Raw genomic sequence first — 18,327 nt, 5'->3', positions numbered from 1 at the left:
AAAAAGAAAAAAAAAATCTTGTCTGTCTCTTTCTTCTACGCTAGCTATTGGCTCCAGCCACTTTGAGAACTTGGCAGTGTGATGCTGCAGATATTGTTGTTTTTTGTATGACAGATTGCTTGCTATGTACCTAATTTGTAAGTGACTTTGGATAAAAGCTAAAATGTCTGCTAAATTACTAAACATAGATGTAAATGTAATGGCACCAAACAGACTTGGAGGCTGTTTTTAATCACTTGTTTGTTTCCATTGCCTGTACAAACATATAGTCAGGCCCCAAACTCACGCCACTGGTCAATGTTGTTATGTCTATCCCAGATGAACTGCTCAAGCAAACAGATTGCAATACCGTTTGGTGCCACTAGTGGTGTTGAAATTACACACCTTTACAGTACATGCATAACATTTAAGAAGTGTATTATACACAAAACTTGACATGGAAGTCCAGATTCCAATAGAGAATACAGTATTTGAAGGTATCCTTGAAATATACTGCTACAAGTACAAAGGTGAAGACACAATGACTTAAAAGACACATACAGTAGACTGTAAATATGGTAATTTTATTACAAGAAACAATTATTATCAAAAAAACAAAAATACACTGTACAAAAATACATGGTTAAAAAAAGAGCTATTTTGATATACAATCACTAAACTGTATACAGTAATTGACTGGCAACCGATTTTCTACATAGCTTTCATGTCCAATTATTTATTTATTTATTTAGTAAGAAGATTTTTAATAAGAGTAAGTCAGCCATTATCGCAAAATAAATGCAAAACCTAATCACTCTTTCAGGGTTTATTCTGCGATAATGACTGGATGACTGCACAAAATATACACAAATTCAGTACATGCAATTTATTAGTATTACTCAGTACTTAAGTAAATACACAGTAATATGAACACTACATGACAGTAATATATGACAAAATTGTGTTATACATAAGTGCAGCATAATCCTTGTGTAAATGGTAGGTGTAGATCACCATTGTGAGGCTGTTGACTGGGCAACAATGAGACATGAATTTCAAAGCCGTGTGGTCATCCTTCTACTTCTGAAGAAGCTTGACAGTTTTGTTTTCTTCTTAGGCTGAACACTTTGAGGAAAAGTACAGGAAAAATTTCAAAATCAGCATCAAATAGATAAAAACAATCAAGAAGAGAAAGAATTGCACTTTGATTTTCGTGAATTCTCACCTTTTGTTTTCTGTGTCAGGCTTTTGTGTTTCTTGCCTACTAAATGAGGTAAATTTCAGCTTTTGAATCTTACTTGGCTTTTTGTGCTCATTTTCCAGTATCTGGTTTAACAAACAAAGGAACTTATAAGTGATCTTATAATAGTTTTCAGCAGCCACATTTCCATGCTACTTATTATTTATATCTGTAATATTTTGGTCCATTCTCTGTTTACTTACAGGAACTTTACTGTCAGGTTCCTCGAATAAGACACCTGCAGATACGAAAGATTCATCTTGAGCAAACCTTGCCCTTCCTGTGGGAGAGACAACACAGGTCAGGCATTAGATATACTGATATGATGAGGAAATGGAAAAGACATAAACCAAAACTATAGCAACTGACCCTTCATTAATTATTCTTATTCTATAGGATAAATAGAGACATTCCGGCTTGGATATTTAGTAAAAAAAAAAAATATATATGTAATTTTTCAGAGAGTTTGTATATATATATATATATATATATATATATATATATATATATATATATATATATATATATATATATATATATATATATATATAAAAATAAAAATAAAAATAAAAATAAGGAAAACTCACTGTGAGGGCCTAAGAATGCTCGTGTATCAGACTGTGATCTGTGACGAAATTCTCTGGAGTCCTTTAGGCGAGTCTGTTGGCTGGTTTGATATTCAGGACCATCTAAACTTTGACTGGCAGGGTAGTTTATTTCCTCCTCATTCAAGCTTGCACACTGACAAAACATTTAGTTGAGAGTTAATTATGAAGATAAAATAATGCCTAAATGCACAGAGTAAGATTTGTGAAAGCGTAAATCAAATTGCAAGCGTAAAAGTAAATTGCATGTGCACAGAAGGTTTTTTAAAGGTGTAAATCAAGTTTCAAGTGTAAGAAAAAAATATTAGCAATGCTTATAATAATGCTTTGCATAAGTGTAATTCATGTGTTGTGAATCTGTAATTTTGCTCAACTCAACTCTCACAATAAAAGAATGTGTATGTACTGTATTAATATTTCAGTTTAATATTTAAGAGAGGAGAGACACCCAGAGGAACGACGCTGAGCCATATGAAGACGAAGCTGTCTGTCACATTGTTAAACCAAACAGGTCAGAGTAAATTGGTCAAGCAAAACCTCATTTGATTGGTTACTAGAAGCAGGTAGACCCGCCTTCCCCCTTGCGCTTGCAAAACTCTGTTCAGTGAGAAATTTGTGCCAAAAGTGTGAACGCAACAAAGGGAAGACAGAACAGTGTGTTTCAGATTATTTCTGGAAATATTTATGCCACATACACAAGTCATTTACAAGTTTGCAGTAGTTTATTTTATACACACAGATTGATTCTACGCAGTCAATCCATTTTGCTGTTCTTTAAACCCTTCCTTTGCTTGCATATCGCTGATTGCAGGTTTGCAATGTTTTTGGCCAAAAACAGTGCTAACAGTGTAAGAGTGAAAAAAAGGAAGTCAGAAGAATGCACACCAAATTTACTTTGTTAATATGAAATTACAGATTCACAACACATTAATTACACTTATGCAAAGCATTGCTAATATTTTTTTCTTATGCTTGCAACTTGATTTACATCTCTACAAAATGTTCTGTGTGCATGCGATTTATTTTTACGCTTGCAATTTGATTTACACTTTCACAAATCTTACTCTGTGCATGCAAATTTTTCTATCATGCTTGTAACTACATTTACCGCTTTTACAAATCTTACTCTGCACATGCAAATCGTTTAGGCACTATTTTACCTTCATAGCTAATGCACTTCAAATAAGTAGTTTCAGTTTACAGGAAACAATAAGAAGTCATTTTGATACATCACACTACTTTTGGCAAACAGACACGATTTTGGCAGCAAAATAGAAAATGGAAAGACTTGAGTCAAATTCTAAGAACTTAAAGTGCAACTATAGTATGGTATGTCAGTGTCTCTAACCTTAATTTCAGCATGCTGGTTCTTCAGAATCTCTACCTCCTTCTGCAGAGTGTGATTTTGCTGCTGTAGCTTTGCAATGTTCTCCAGCATCCTGCACACCTGCTCCAGGTACAGCAGCCCTGGAGAGAGCTTGTCCCGTCTACATTGTTCACCCTCTTCAAACTGTTGAGACACAGATAACAAGACCTTTCAAGACAAGTCCCAGAGATTAAATCAGTGAATCACATGTAATTTGATGGTATATCAATTTACGGCAAAAGCTAATCTAAGGGCAATATACTTACTATATGGAATGTAAAATCTGATGTCTATTCTAGATCAGCTCTGCTCCAAAACTTAGTGAGGTGCTTCGCTGCCTACTATTTACAGTACGCAGCTGCCTTCTTCTCAGATACAAATAGTGCTACTCAAGGGAGACTCATCTCACAATTGATTTTAATAGAGTTTGATGTTGCTAAGCTAAGCCCATAATGCTCTTTAAAACAATAAATTACGAAGTGCACATAAATATCGGGTAAAATGGCTACATTTTTAATTAGACTGAACTATTTTTGAATAGTATTTCTGATTGACATCTCTCTCAGCTCTTCTACCATCTTGGATACATTTTTCACTGATCTTGTTGCAATGTATTCTGGAATTGTTTTCTCTGCAAAGGATAAATGCGATGCAACCTTAATTTATGTATTCAAAATCTGCCTCTGAATGCAAAAGTTCACTAGGTTTTGGAGGAGAGTGATTTCTTTGATCATAAATCAGTCATAGAGCTAAGACTCCATACTGAGCTGTTGTTTTAACAACTGAAAATCTCAACACAACTTATAAACTCAGTGACATTTCACTCCAATTACTTGTAACAAATATACAAGGATGTTGCTCATTATGCTATTTCCTCATACAAAATGAAATAATGGTTTAGGTTATGGTTATATAAAGTTTGTTTTCCCCTTCTGTTCACTGAAATGATAATGTTCAGACATGTCCAGAACGGTTCACTATCAACAGCGACATTCTCAACACCCACACATTCCTTACTGCCTGCACTACGCTGGCACCATTCCAGTCATTCCTCCCTCACCTGAACCGACTGGTTTACAGTTGAAACATTATTAGTTCGATGTTTCATGTCACAGATCCAGACAAATTCCAAAGAAAGACCTTTAATATAGACAAAAGATGCATATTTGAGAATGCATGTTACAGAAAGACTCAAACATGTGTGAGTCAGTCTGGTTAAATGTGTAAGGGGTAATCTGCTCAATACTGTGGCCTATGTACCTGAGCTTGTCATAAAAGATTATGAAACATGAAGATTGCATGTTATTTGTTGACCAGTGAGGCTCACATGATGTAGGCAAAGTACATTCAGCTTTAGCTCCACTTCCCTTTGTCCTTGGCCTTTGCATCACCTGCTGAGAAAGGTATACTGTACCTCACCAAAAAATGAAAATTATGTCATTACTTACTCACCCTTATTTTGCTCCAAACCTGTATGGTGTTATCTTTTCCCATGGAACACAAGAGAGGAAATTTTGAAGAATCTTCATGCAGCTCTTTACCAAATTTCACAGTGATTACAGTATGTCTATAAAGCTCCAAAAAGGAAGTAGTTCATATGACTTGTCTACTATATTCCAAGTTTTCTGTTGTACAATAGCTTTTTGTGTTTGGAACAGATTGAAGGTAAATGAGGCTATTGTCTGGAAAGCCTGATCTTAAAAAAACAAATCTGGAAATAATTTAGGTTAAACATGACAGGATTTTTATAATTGGTTGTCATTTGGCATGGACCAGGCTCGTGATTGGGTGGGGGATGTCAGAGTCCCTAAAGCTTAGGGAGTCCTTATCCGCGACTACAATGAGTTGTATCCCTCACGCTGGCATAAGTAGCCTACGTTCCCTACATTCGAGTGCTCGCAGTGGGAAGTTTTTCACTTCAGAATCACATTAAAACAGATTTGCGTTGCCGTCTTCTGGAGAGAAGGACATTAGGTTTATGTGAGTCTCAAGCTGTAGAGAAACACTGGACATATCTGATTTCACTTTGGCAGCAAAACGCTTTTGTGCTATGAAACAAAGAGCTAAGGAAATTAGCCAAGGTGAGAAATTATATGACATACCCTAATGATTTGTTATTTTAATATTTATTTGTAAACGAAAATTGCAGTTTAGTTTTGTTTTGCCCTCATTGTTGAATGTTTTTTTTAATTAGATGGCAGTTCCATTATTATGCATAGTCCATCACGTTTACAGCGCAAAATAAACACCGAAATGAGAAGACCGGATTTTTTCCAATTTGTCCGGCAAACTATATCGTTCCCGGACACGTCTGCCCGTGAAATCCCCATGGAGTAATTGTTTGTAATGCCTGATCAAAAACCTATTGTGTTATCATAACAGCTTTGAAACTGTGAAAAGATCTATACATCTGAAAATAACTTGACTGGCTTCACATAAATAATGCATTATTATAAATAAATAAAATCATGCATTAAAGACATGTTTTAGGAAAGTTGATTTTAAATTGACACAAATCTGCTCAACACTTATTTATTATTGGGGAAAATAAATATATATTTTCCCCTGTCAGCTTGGACCAGTCTGGCCATTCTCCTCTCACCTCTGTCATTAACAAGCCGTTTTTGCCCACAGAACTGCTCCTCGCTGGATGTTTTTTTTTTTTTCACACCATTCTCTATACACTCTAGAGACTGTTGTGTGTGAAAATCCCAGGAGATCAGCAGTTACAGAAATACTCAAACCAGCCCATCTGGCACCAATAATCATATCATGGTCTAAATCACTGAGATCACATTTTATCCCCATTCAGATGGTAGATGCGAACATTAACTGAAGCTCCTGACCCGTATCTGCATAATTTTATGCATTACACTGCTGCCACACGATTGGCTGATTAGATAATCGCATGAATAAGTAGGTGTACAGGTGTACCTTATAAAGTGTCCAGTGAGTGTATTTAAACTGCACAGAAATGCCATTGACAGCTGTTCCCTCATAACTGCTTGTGTGCATATAAGATTGTTCTTGTGTGTAAATATGTGATATATTTTGTAATATTGTGGTTCAGTAATTCTGTAGAAGATATCTTACTTATGAATGTAAGCTAACTGAAAAACACACACAACAAGAAATGTTTCATTTCAATATTTATAGCTTTGGTTATGTACTACTATGTGTAACAAATGATTTAAAAGTAATTGTCATGTTTACCAAGTTATCTCGACATAAATCATAAAAGGATTTTGTAGGATTTCTACTCAGGCAGTGAATACAGCTCCCATTAAAAGTTCGATGAGCTAATGGAATCGCTATGATGGAGATGGAGACTTGATTTAATGGGCGAACTCAACTGATCACCAACTGAACCAAAATGTCTTAGAGGAAACTTTGGAGTGAGTAAAAAAAAAAAAAAAAAAATGAAAAAATGAACTAATCATTTAAACAACACTATTATATCTGTGGATGTTAACAACAACAAAAAAAGTGTAAATGAAAACAATCATCAGAGGTGCTTTATCAATGGTACAGTGCCAAAAAACATAGGCTATAACAATTCTGACCATGATATTTAACTTATATAAATATAAAAATGATATATAAGTTATACAAATAATGTTGTTTGTACTTTATCCGAGGCATGCAAAATTACAGGGTGAATTCAGAAAGTCTGTTATGCATGTGATGGAAATGCATGTAGATAGCAGGTTCACTTCAGTTCAGAGTCTGATGTCTAAGTGTGACATTAAAAAAGAGCCCTGTATGTCCAGGGCCATCCCAAGCAAAGGACAGGGCCCATTGTGAGGTCAAACGTGGACCCAACCCCTTATCACCCAACACCCCCCACACCCCTGAAGCGCAGGGCCTGGTGTGACCGCACCGGTTGCACCGCCCTAAGGATGACCCTGTGTATGTCATATATGTGTCAACTGCATAACAGCTGAAGCAATGCACAATGAGGAACTGTAGCAAAGCACATGTTTACAGGTGGAAAAGCATGATTACATTAAACTTAAAAAAGTTAATTATTTCATTACAAATAAACTAATTACTAAAAACCTAAATGCTATAGACTAATTTTGCTAGAATTTTCCAGATACTGTATGCTAAACAGCTGTCTTTGGAATTGGATTATGCACAATGGTTTTATTGGTAGCTGACATTAAATACTTTTGGGAAGTTGTGACATGCTATACTCCATCTAAAACTATTTTAAACAGCGCTTTACTAATTGTTTTATAATTGTAATGAATTCAGATTTTATGACCTCATATTCTTTGAGAGACTACATGGAATATTAATCTATCAAAGCGCAAGACCATTTAAACTAGTAAAGGTAAAAAATAATTAAAAATGGTGAAAAACTTTTGAGAAATGTTGACAAATTAGAGGACCCAAAATACACACTTTCCCAATATATTCCTATACATTTTTCCCTTAAAATCTTGATGTTGACTTAAAAAAAAAAACAAAGTTCATGAACATGTAATGTGTCAAAAAGTGGTTTATATAAAAATCAAGCACATGAAAGCAAGTTTTTTTTTTTTTTGTGACAAATTTAAAATAAAATGAATACCAAATCAATAACTTTACATTTCTATTATTCATTAGTTTCTCAAATCTGTAGTTGTTTTACATTGTACTGTTTATTGTTATGTATTAAAAAACAACTTTAGACATTGAGAGATGCTCACCTCCAATTGGCTATCTACTGTTCGACCATATTGGTGTGATTTAAGGAGTCTTCTGCACAGCTCTGCTTTCTTGTGATCTGAAGGTTGTGAATGAGTTCTCCTCGGATGACTAAACCGATAATGCGGTCTGGCGTTAGTTGTGTGACAGCTAGTCGGAAATGTGGCTGTGTTACAACGGTACCGTGGCCCAGCGGTCCCTCTCTCCACCTTGTGTGGGTCTCCTCTCCTTGAGACATGCCCCGAGGTTGTTTCTGTCCATCTCAAAGCTTGCTCCACCTTCAGACATGTTTTTCTTGGAGCCACAGAGCCAAGATAGACACATGAGGATGAGGAAGAGCAAACAGAAGGAGATGGAGATGATGGTCGAACATCATCTTGAGCAGAGCCATTAACTAGAGATGTGCTGTGAGACTCTGAAGTCAATCCACTGCACTGGTGAGAGTGGCAGACACTAATCGTACTGACCGTCTCAAATCCGGAATCCTCTGATTCTGATTTTACTTTGGAAAGTCGAACAGAGTCCCCGGACACTGAACCACTCCCAGTAGAGTCCAATCTGTTCACACAGGCTTCTGTGTGAGAATGTAAATACGGGTAGCCTTCTGTCACCCAACTCTCAAGGAGATTCCCAAAATTCCTATAGAGGTTCATTGATTATAGGTTTCTACCTTCAGGCTGATGTCGTCAACCAGAACATGTGAAGCTCCTCAACTTGACTGACTAGTGACTTTCAGGAAGTCAGTTTTTGACAGTTTTCGACCTTCCAAAGGCCGCCCACATTCCGACTCCAATGCTTTTCAATCATCCTTTGACAACTGCTCCACTTCCGGAACTGTTCCCCAAATACTGAGCTCATGCTGTTGGCTTCTTGATCTGTCAAGACATGTTGTGAGGGAGATGAAACTTCTTTAAATTCTTTTCTACAGTCACACCGAAACTACTGGTATCCTGAAAAGTAAGTGCAAATGAAGTTCCCAGATGCAAGACCTAATTTTATCCAACATAACAATTTTAAAATTCACACTGCACATGCAAATGAAGGCAAAAGTTTTGCTTAACTTAATTGTTTTCATTATGCAGGCCTGTGTGAAGTAAAAAAAAGAATAATTCAACTCACCTGCTATGCTTGTAAATTCGACATAGAAAAATAGAATATATCATTATAGAGAAGCTGAGTAAAGAAGCAGCTTCTGTGTTCCTGAAAATTGTCAGTTGTTAGAATGGCAAGTAAACAACAACACACACAAAAGTAGATTTTTGGTGACTTTTCCAGCATTATTGACTTGATCTAACAAAATTTTCAGAGTGTTTAGATACAAGAGGAATGAATATAGTATGTAACAATTAACTAATTATTGTCAGTAGAATACTACAACCATCCACCCTATTAGCTGTCAACAAAACCAGCTTCAAACACTTAAAGGGATAGTTCACCCAAAAATAAAAAGTCTCTCAATATTTATTCACCCTCGTGCCGTCCCAGATGTGTATGACTTTCTTTATTCTACTGAACACAGACGAAGATATTTAGAAGAATATCTCAGCTCTGTAGGTCCATACAATGAAGGTGAATGGTGGCCAGAAATTTGAAGCTAAAAAAAGCACATAAAGACAGCATCAAAGTAATCCATATGACTCCAGTGGTTAAATCCATTTCTTCATAAGTGATATGATAGGTGTGGCTGAGAAACAGATCAGTATTTAAGTCCTTTTTTTTTACTATAAATTCTCCACCCTTCCCAGTAGGCAATATGCACAAAGAATGCGAATCAGCAAAAACAAAAGATTGAAAGTGGAGATTTCTAGTAAAAAATTATTTAAATATTGATCTGTTACTCACCCACACCTATCATATCACTTCATAAGATATGAATTTAACCATATGGAGTAATATGGATTACTTTTATACTGCCTTTATGTGCTTTTTGGAGCTTCAAAGTTTTTTACCCATCCACTTACATTGTATGGACCTACAGAGCTGAAATATTCTTCTATAAATCTTTGTTTGTGTTCCGCAGAAAAAAGAAAGTCATACACATCTGGGATGGCAAAAGGGTGAGTAAATTATTTTTTTGTGTGAACTTTTCCTTTAAGCCCAGAGGAAAGGCACATGGAGCAATTTTTCTTGGTGAAACTTTCATTTCACAACTATGCAGAGTCTTCTGGTCTGATCCACACCGTGGAATACACATTCCTGTTCATTGATAACATCAGCATTCCTCTCTTTGTAGGAAAAATGAAAACAGGCCATTGCTTCATTAGAGAAAAAACACACACTACACATAAGTGTCAAACGTTAAACAGACAGTATCTCTATGAGGAATACGTATAGGCTATGTAAATTCCTATGAAGATATTCAATTAAATGTGATTATGAAATTATGACACTAATCTATGTGACAAAGTTTAAGATATTACGGCATTGTGATACTATAGGTAGGCCTACAATTATTGCACATAATTTAATTGTTACTTCACTAAATATGACATATATCATATAATCAATAAATATTTATCTTCACATATCACTGCAAGGTTAACACAAAGTAAATTCTTTAGAATTTTAAATAATACTAAAAAAAAAAAAAAAAATGTCAGATTCAAACTGCAAAGCTGAGGAAAATTTTATTCCTATAATTACTTAGTGAAAACATATCCTTTATAGCTACCAGAACGCAAATGTATTTTAGGCTAATATTCTGTTCTGTTTTCTGGTTATTATGCTTCATTTAGTAAAGGTTAAAACCATATTTCGATTAGCATATTTTATGCTTGTGCCTATTTAAGCCTACAGTAGCCTTTAAACAAGCATGAAATGTTGTTGTTGTTTCTCTCACATTGTTGTTCTCTGGCTCAGTTATAATTTTTTTTGGTCACAGATAGTAACATGACATAATTCTGAGTATCTCAGCAGTAAACTAAATATCTGTCCATCTTATGGAGTTCAATATCCTTTCGAAAGAATTGCTGTGTGAAGTGAATGCATATCTGCTGCTAACCACAAGAGGCTGCAGCATCACAACTGACTTGTCATACAGTATGTCATCATCGTCAACAGGTAAACAGTCCAGCCAAATGCAGCAACAACCCTGAATTTTTATATCAGTCACAGACCTATCCTAATTACCAGTTTGTGTTAAAGAATCAATGGCTGAATTTATTTCCAATTATGAAACAAATTGGAATATAATTTTCTTAATTCTAACTTTCTAAAGCACAATCATATTTAATATGAGTCTATTATTTTATTTTTTGACTAGTGATCAATAGGGATGACTAGTCTAGGGAAGACCATACATGACTTGATTACGTGTTCCCTGACAGAATAATTGCACATGGACACTCCTCTGCATGTTCACTAGCAACCGCCACAACATTTACAGTGTGCTGTAAACTTATGCAGGCTTTAAAAGATCCAGCTAGCAGGACATGGAGCAGTTCCCACCGAAATTCAGTAAAGTGCTGGTGACATCTGACCCGCAGTACATCCCAGGGTAAGTCTGTAAGTTGTTGGATAAAGGAATATTTCGGGTTCAATACCAAAAAGTTAAGCTCAACCGACAGCATTTGTGGTATAATGTTGATTTAAAAAAAAAAAAAAAAAGCACAAATCTGGGTTACAGTAAGACACTTACAATGGAAGTAAATGGAGGCCAATTTTTGAACATTAAAATACTGTTTCAAAAAAATAGCCACCAGACATAAAGGATATATATGAGTGTAAACATGATTTAAGTGTGATAAAATCACTTATTTACCTTTTCTGTGTAAAGTTATAGCCAATTTTACAACTTCTTTGCCATGATGATATAATGTCAACAAACCCTAAAGCGACCGTAAAAAATTATATTTAAACAACTTTACAGCTCAAATAATACATGAGTTTTAACAGAAGAATTAATACAAGTGCTTTTATAAAATTAGAAGATTCACATTTCTGTGTTTAAAACCCTCGAAAAATTGGCTCCATTGACTTCCATTGTGTTTCACTGTAACCTCCGTTTTTGCTTTTTTTTTTTAAAGAAAATGAGGAACGAGTCGAAATACATTTTTGTAGTTATCAACGTTATGCCACAAATGCTGTCGATTTATCTTAACTTGCATTGAACCCGGAATATTCCTTTAATATTTATCTGAATTATTAAACGTATTCCACAACCATGGTTCGTATTCTAATCAAACTGAAAAAGGTGCATGCTTTTGATGGATAGTTTACTGTAGGTAGTTTCACAAAATCCTTTCTAAATTTAACTTCAAGCTATGCACCCTTAAAGCAAGCCTATTTAATCCCAGCTATCACTCATGGCTGTCTGTCTATCGCTATCTATCTATCTGTCGATTTATCTATCTGTCTGTCTGTCTATCTACGTATCTGTCTATCTGTCTATCTATCTACGTATCTATCTGTCTGTCTGTCTGACAGTTCACAAATATACTGTAAACTGTATACAGTATACAAATATACAGACTATAAACAGTATGTCTATACTAACCTATAAAGCCAAAATGCAGTAACAACACCACACACTGAAACTGAAACTTCGGTTAAAGCAGTTGTGTCGTAATGTGTAGTAACTGCATTTTGCCTTTGCAGGATAGTTTTATTTAATAATTTTTTAATAACATCTGTTGACATGTGTTCAGGTATGCAGGGTATTGTCCTCAGCTGAAGTATCATATGGGCCAGTCATATGGTCGGTTAACAGCAAAGCTCCTGACTTCTCCCGAGGTGTCCCGCTCACAGAGGCTTGTGCTCCATACCGGCCACTTCCCATCCACAAAGAATGACACTGGGATACGTGACAAGATCTTGAGTAGCCGACTTGACGGGAGAAGGAACCTGGAGAAAATGATACCAGGATACACAGGTTATGATTACCTTGGGTGTTTGAAATAATTACTGAATATGAATTACATAAAATATGTACTGTATACTGTTTGATATGGCTCTCTGGGATAGCTTATTCTGATTGGTCAATTGTACCACTCACCAGTTCTAATATTTTTTTATAATGACCGCTAAACTGTTTAATTGACCATTGCCCCTGAAAACCTGTTTTCTATATAGCTCTGTGGGGTTTAATGTCTCTTGTGTCACTCTGTGGCAGTGGCGAATTCACAGGGCCAGCAAAGCCTTCTCTGCGGGCCTAACATGCCTAATAAATAAATATTTTTCATCCTTTCATTCTCAATCACCTTTTTGCCAATGTATTTTTAATCACTTTCCACTCTTAATTAATCTAGAAACAAATAGAGGAAAACTAAACGTTTATCCAGTCAGAATTTATTCCTTGATGCTTTCAAGCAAAATGTGACAACTGTTTCACAAATCACATGCCCGAATCCGAAACAGCGTGTGAGTCTGTGCTCCACCCCCTCAGGCCTTCAGAATTTCTACAGAATCCCTCAACAGTGCAAATGAATGAGCAACTAAAGTCAGATTGTCAGATTCATCAGCCAATCAGATTGATTTATTTGTTCTTGGTGGGTGTGATCTTTAGGATATGTCCCGGTTGAGGCCTTCTAGCTGGCCTTGAGTGACGCAGTCACGCTTTAAGTGATGTACGTAATTTGAAAGTGAAGAGCGCGAGATCGTCATCACTGCCGCTATCGCCATTGAGAAAGAGATCCTTATGGATTTAAAAACACGAGATGTTCTGCATGACTGTGTGATTATGCTTAATTTATTAAACAGGAAAGGAGGACTGATTTTCACTTCATGTAAATTGGTAAGTGCTTTTTGCATTGTTATAGCAACATCTGGATTTTAAGTGTAAATTAGGCTGCTTGAGCATTCAGTGTTGGATCAAGTTTTGAAAAGTAATGCTGCGTTCCATTCAACTCGGAAAGTCAGATTTTACAACTTCCTACTAGGAAAAGTGCAATGGAATGCATCTTGAAGTGAAAATTACAACTTGTAGGCTCGTGCAGAAATTCTCAACTCTGATTTCGCTGAGATGCAGGGGCATGCTGTCACACAAACATGTCGACACTCAGGGAGATATACAAAGTAAGCGATAAACATTCACTTTATTAAGTAATATCGATAAATGAGTTTGTTTCCACATTACATGATATTAAAGCTTGATTAACAAACTCCTGCTGCAGAAACAGCTGAACAAAACATTATAATCTCTTTTGATAATCATACACCTGAAGCACAAATGTAGCGCTGCAGCATTGTTTAACAGTTGTGTTGCTAGGAGACATCTCTTATGAGAGTAAAACACCTGCTAAGCTAACGGGAGCACTGCAGTTTTGTTTCCTTAAACATCATCTTCCGAATATCGGGGAATGGAATGCATTTATGGTCGGAGATATCAAGTAGGAATATCCCACATCCAACTTGAATGGAACGCAGCATTACCGTGTACCCTGACGAAATTGAAATGTATTGCAAGCAACATTTAAATCGCAAATATTATTAGATATATTTTTCCAGGTATTATAAATCTCCTTGGTAGATTCATATGAAAAATTATGATTTTTGAATGTCTGTTCGGGAGACGTTCATTTCACAAACAGAATTTTTATAATTAAAATTAATTTTATTTATTTTTTAATTAAAATTAGGCTTCCTTGAGCATTAAGTGTCATTTCAATTTCTGGCTTTCGCGTGTGGACGTGTTTTTAAATGTCAGTTGGTATTATTAGTTGACTGCCACGTAATGTATGATAGGCATACAGTGTCTTATTCACTGTGAAACTGTGTTTTCTTAATGGCATGAATCACACTGAAGGCCTAGACTTAAAATGCACGGCCCGTGGCTGCTCGATCATCATGATGGTGATTGAGCTCCTCAGTTCTTTTGTTGTTTTTGTTTGTTTGTCCTGTGTTTAGTCATCTTTTTCCAGTCAGTTTTAACAGAGACGAACTGCTGAACATTCGACAGCATGTACCAGACAATCTTTTCCCGGTTTTCGAATATTCAGACGTTTTGCTAGACATTTTAGTTGGAGGCGCAGCTCTGCTGTTCAAGAGACGCAGGCGAGGGAGACGAGCCGGTGCGCTGGTCAAACATTTGCACTGTACATAACAGATTGTATTAGATTTGCACTTCCCATGCGTATGTGTGTATGTATGTATGTGTGTGTCTGTACGTATGTGTATAATTAGTTTTATTTTTGATTATTATATATGTCTTGCTGCTGTTTTTGTATTGTTGTGTACTGGAAGCTCCTGTCACCAAGACAAATTCCTTGTATGTGTAAGCATACTTGGCAATAAAGCTCATTCTGATTCTGATTCTGCTCTGTGGTCTCTTTCTTATCACATAGTAAAACAATTATATCTCAGATAAATATTTCATGTACATTTATTTCTTTGGTAAGTAGCCATGTAATAAAGATATGTACAGTTAACCGGTCATTATCGCAAAATATACCCCGAAAGGGTGATGGTCTTGGATTAGGGTCTTGAGTTGAAGTTATTTTATTATGTGAGAAGACAGGGATGGTGGAGTGATATTAGAGACATGAAACTAGCACAGTTATGCTGAAAATCAGTTGCATGAGACAAGCGCAGAATGTCATGATTGACCAATTCGAATCAGGTATTCCAGAGAGCTATGTTATAACTGACTATAGTGTCTGGCTGACTGTAGATCATCCCATACATATTGTATTAGCAGAGGAGGTGGAGGTTTATTTAGGATTTATTTTTTTTATATGTGCAGTTTGGTGGTTCCACGAATGCAGTTCTCCTTTGTGCATATTTGTAACTAATGTTGTGCAGTTTAATCCTTGTTTTAAAATACATTCAACTTAACTTTGTGTCTGGTTTGTAGAACTGTTACCATGCACCATTTCTATGTGTTGTCCTCCCAGGTTTTGTACCATTGGGTCAAAACTACTTCTGCAAAACATATGCAGAAACATGTTGAGAGGCGCTATTAGAATTCAACCAGAAACAAAAGAGGAGGTTTCTTACAGCTTCTGCTGACCTGCCTCCTGCTGTCAACAATAGTGTCCCAGACTTCAAAGTGAGCTGTCACACTCAGTTTATTTCTCTTTCACAGCTCTCCTGTGTAAGGTCACCCTGTTTAATTATACATGCAAAATATCCCATATCAAACAGATCGAGTGTCACTGGCCCTGTAAATGAAAATAAATACTAAACAGGCTTTTCAACCAGGACAAGATTTTAGGCAATTATCATACCGTTGTGTGGCAACAAGCTGTTAAAAATCCACAAGAAGATAAAGATGCTATTACTGTAAGTACACTGGCTTTAGCTTCATTTATTAGCTACTCAAGCTTACATTTGTCCTTTGTTGTAGCCAAGAAGTTTGAACACCCCTCCGATAGCAATATCTAAAGATCCTGCACCGTATGAGGCCCCGGACCCCTGGAAGCCACAAGGCTCTCCGTACCTAATGGAGGATAGCAGCATACATAAGTATTTCATCTCAGGTTAGCCAGAGCTGGGCTTAAGCAAGAACTACCTTACTGTACCTTAAATGTTTACTGTATGGCCCAATCAGAGACATGACTTACTCATAGCTCAGTGTCTCTATAACATTTGCAGCTTGCTCAGACTTTTGCACCATTGTGTTTGCTATTTTGACCTGTGTATGTGCAGGTTTTACTGGATAGGTCCCCAAAGTCCGGTTCCTCTTCGGGGCTGGATATCCCATCACCACCAACAAGGCACTGATCCAATTTGGCAAGGAAATGAAGGCAGGTCAAACATCCCTTGACTTGCCAGAGGAGGAGACCAACGGCTTGCCTATGATCACTACAATATACCCCTCCCAGTCTGGTCTCCTACCCTCCTACACAGGGCACATACCAGGTTTGTCAAAAAGTCTGATTAACATAGTAGTGAATTATGTTAACTGCCTAATTATGATTTCTTTCTTAGTAACAGGGCAATGTAAATTTGGTTTTGTAATTTTACGTCACCAGGATACAGGTTTCAATATAGTCATACATTTGGGCAGCTCACTCATAATGCTTTGGGTCTCACTGGTACACAAGGAAGAAAAGTGGGGAAAAACAGACTGAACTGAAGACCCAGCAATGGAAACAGTTATTACACATAACACATCTAAGGGCAAATAAAGGCATTTGCTCAGCTAACAAGCAACATGTTGTAGCTGTTAAGTTAAATTGATCATAATTTTAGTGAGTTTAACTCACCAACTGCTGGAAATTAGTGATTCATTATAAAAAGAAATGTAACAATATCATTACTCCATTATGGAGAGAATTTCATTATTTTGCTAATCAATGCAAAGTGCATAAGGGTATTTGGTATGAAATGCATTTGTAAAGTTATGTCCTGTGGTGTGACATACTATACTCTATCTTAAACTAGTTTAAGTTAATTGTTTATAATTATTATGCATGTACTGTAGCTTTTATTTGCCCATATTAATTGAGAAACTACAAGAAATATTTGTTCATTTGTCACACCGCAGGACAATTTAAAATGAACTATGAAGACAAAAAGGTGATTAATAATGATGAAAAACTTGGCTACCAGTTACAGGACTTAAAACATACCCATTCCGTTATACTGTACATTCACATAAATTGTAATCTAAAATCTTGTTTATAAAAAAAAAAAAAATCTGTGAACACATTATGCGTCAACTACCCATAATTTATGTGATCTCTGACAAGATAGGTTTTCATTTGTAAGCAAATTGAAAGAAAACTTTCAACTTAAAAAAAAAAAAAAAAAAAAAAAAAAAAAAAAGACAGAGGCCTATATATGTACACCAATATAAACTCAAAAAAGGTTTTATTTCCACAAAGATCTCACTAGGCACAACTTTAATTTCAGTAAATTGGAAAATTGCTGCCGTTTTAAAATATATCCCCAACAATGACTCCTAATCAAACTGTCGACTTTAAAAAGCGCTTGTCCATCTGACTGTCACTAAACTGCATGGATCAGACTTGGGAAAACAGCTCTGCATCATTAACAAATACCACTACTTAACTAGTCCAGCTGCTGAAACAGTAATAAATATACATCTACTCAGCATGCGTCTTTTTAAAATGAAAATACTTACACCGATTAGCCACAACATTAAAACCACCTGCCTAATATTGTGTAGGTCCCCCATGTGCCTCCAAAACAGCACCAACACGCATCTCAGAATAGCATTCTGAGATGATATTCTTCTCACCACAATTGTACAGAGCGGTTATCTGAGTTACCGTAGACTTTGTCAGTTCGAACCAGTCTGGCCATTCTTTGTTGACCTCTCTCATCAACAAAGTATTTCCATCCATAGAACTGCCGCTCACTGGATGTTTTTTGTTTTTGGCACCATTCGGAGTAAATTCTAGAGACTGTTGTCTGTGAAAATCCCAGGAGATCAGCAGTTACAGAAATACTCAAACCAGCCCATTTGGCACAAACAATCATGCCATGCTCCAAATCACTGAGATCACATTTTATCCCTATTCAGATGGTTGATGTGAACATTA

At 36.1% G+C, this 18,327-nt stretch overlaps 1 protein-coding gene and 1 pseudogene across 2 annotated transcripts; one reads left to right on the top strand and one right to left on the bottom strand.

The window, feature by feature from the left end:
* Window positions 1-549: 549 nt before the first annotated feature.
* On the bottom strand, window positions 550-8,901 carry si:dkey-106l3.7 (uncharacterized). Of its 2 annotated transcripts, XM_051685939.1 has the most exons (7): window positions 4,451-7,845; window positions 4,251-4,330; window positions 3,173-3,334; window positions 1,807-1,960; window positions 1,423-1,499; window positions 1,205-1,305; window positions 550-1,104 (listed from the first exon to the last, which is right to left on the bottom strand). In XM_051685939.1, exons 1-7 carry the CDS (start codon window positions 4,461-4,463, stop codon window positions 1,035-1,037), a joined length of 657 nt encoding a protein of 218 aa, XP_051541899.1. In that variant the 5' UTR covers window positions 4,464-7,845; the 3' UTR covers window positions 550-1,034. The 2 variants fall into 2 exon arrangements, with proteins under 2 accessions (XP_051541899.1, XP_051541898.1); XM_051685938.1 differs by lacking the exons at window positions 4,251-4,330; window positions 4,451-7,845 and adding an exon at window positions 7,885-8,901.
* Window positions 8,902-10,574: 1,673 nt separating this feature from the next.
* LOC127433940 (protein FAM166B-like) lies at window positions 10,575-17,981 on the top strand (annotated as a pseudogene).
* The last annotated feature ends 346 nt before the right edge of the window (window positions 17,982-18,327 follow it).

This window comes from Myxocyprinus asiaticus, chromosome 43 (genome assembly GCF_019703515.2).
Source record: "Myxocyprinus asiaticus isolate MX2 ecotype Aquarium Trade chromosome 43, UBuf_Myxa_2, whole genome shotgun sequence".
In the NCBI taxonomy this organism is placed as follows: domain Eukaryota; kingdom Metazoa; phylum Chordata; class Actinopteri; order Cypriniformes; family Catostomidae; genus Myxocyprinus; species Myxocyprinus asiaticus.
This window is presented reverse-complemented; position numbering and strand designations above follow the sequence as displayed.